Raw genomic sequence first — 1865 nt, 5'->3', positions numbered from 1 at the left:
AGGTATATCATGCCATCACGGGGGACGTGTATGCCGGCGCGGGCGTGAGATAGGCCGGCGGGCGTGTCGAGGGGACGGGTGACAGCTGGTCCACGGCCACGATGAGACCGTCGGCGTTGAGCATTTCCAGGTACACGTCGGCCTCCTGCTTCTCCTCCAAGTACACCTGCAGTAGAAGTGCCACGAGGACGGGGTGAGTGCCACAGAAATCGAGAATGTATGCTTACTTATGCAAATCCCGTTGCATGAAATAACTCGAGTATATATGCATACTTATACATATCTCATTTCACTGATTAAACAGAGACAATTCAATACTTGTACAAAAACTAATGAATATCTTAATATTAGTAAATAATATACAATACTGAAATAAATAAAATGCTTGCAGAGCATGTACTGCTTGTGGATATTTGCTTTGTGGAGTATTTTCATAAATATAAATAAAAAAAACAATACAATTACCTTTGTAGACAATACTTACGCAAATATTATCAAATACGTGTAAATTATCAAACACTAATGCAATATCTATATAAACGAGAATAAATGTCACAATAATATAAGCACGTGGGCAGCCGTTGATAACTTCGAAGTTCCACTCACTAATAGTCCTCCCATATTCCTCTACATAAAATGGAGACAACGCGGATTACGAGCAGTACCTGGAAAGTGTAGTTGGCGGTGAGGTCCTCTGGCTTCATGGTCCACCTGGCCTCGTAGCACGATGGAGAGGTCCGTCTGGCGTACACGCAGTGCTGGGCCTCCTGACCCTCTCGCTGCACCAGCACCTTCACGAACTTGTCGGGCCTGGAGGGGAAAATGCGCGTTTTAGGATCTTGCTGGCATTTCCATATCTAAGCCTAATCTGTATCTAATATGTTACATTTTCTTCCTGTGATTTAGATGTCTGGGTTGAGAAAATAAGTAGGATGCAAAAAACTGAAACTAGAAGAAAAATTGAGTAGCAGAGCGTGTCCTAAAGTCTTACAAGATCAACCTACACTTCGGGTTTGATGACCTCCTGCTGGCCACGTCCGTCGCCCAGGGCGCCTCCAGACGTCCCTGAGCGGTCCGCCACGCTCCCCTCAGGGTCGCCTCCGGAGGACGCGTCGCTCTCGCCGGAGGAGGAGAGGGCGTCGGGGTGGAGGCTGGCGAGCGGGATGTTGTTGTTGAGGTCGATGCAGCAGTGGTCGTCCGACTCGGCGAAGGACACGGCGGCCTCGGGCGAAGACGTCGACGGCCCGAGCGACGCCGCGTCGAATTGCGGGACGAAAGGCAGCTTCGTCGAGAACGCGTGGGCGTCCTTGGGCCGCGACCCTCTCGGCGACGGGACCGTGAGGCCGCAGAGGTCGCTGGCGCCCACGCGCACCAGGATGCGGAACTGCAGGGGGCTGCCCACCACCGCCATCTGGCCTCGGGATGCGATCAACACTTAGCTTTCATCGGCAGCCGCGGCAACAAAAGCCAAGACAGAAATGTACACGAAAGAGGGAACAAAATTGTAAGACCATTAAGTGAACTACGTTCGGAAGGTTATGTTCTTACAAAGCAAGAGTTACCGAAAATAGTCGAAATCAGCAACATCAAAATATTCCAAGATACATAACGAAATAGTTCAGAGGCGCCAGAGCTCACCGTGCGCAGCATGGCGCAGCTGTAGGAGGGGAGGGAGCCGTTGACGAGCGAGTAGCGGGGCGGCGGCGTCTCGACGGAGAGGCGGTGGTGGGCGCTCGGCACGGGCAGGGAGATGGAGGGCCGCCCGCCGGGGAAGCGGTGGGCGTGGTGATGCGACCGCGGGCTAAGGGACGAGCAGTGGGAGTTACAACGGCATTTGTGTTACGATACAAATGCATGCATGCATA

The 1865-nt window shown here is 52.1% G+C and overlaps 1 protein-coding gene across 1 annotated transcript in view; it reads right to left on the bottom strand.

Annotated features, from left to right (window-relative positions):
* Positions 1-1865, bottom strand: part of LOC119586749 — a gene marked incomplete at its 5' end in the record, with an annotated part of 2305 nt that overhangs the window by 171 nt on the left and 269 nt on the right. Inside the window, 4 exon segments of the mRNA XM_037935477.1 lie at positions 1-166; positions 666-810; positions 1005-1411; positions 1639-1801. Of these exon segments, the coding sequence (XP_037791405.1) occupies positions 8-166; positions 666-810; positions 1005-1411; positions 1639-1801 (874 nt within the window).

Source organism: Penaeus monodon, chromosome 21 (assembly GCF_015228065.2).
Source record: "Penaeus monodon isolate SGIC_2016 chromosome 21, NSTDA_Pmon_1, whole genome shotgun sequence".
NCBI classification, from domain to species: Eukaryota; Metazoa; Arthropoda; class Malacostraca; order Decapoda; family Penaeidae; genus Penaeus; species Penaeus monodon.
This window is presented reverse-complemented; position numbering and strand designations above follow the sequence as displayed.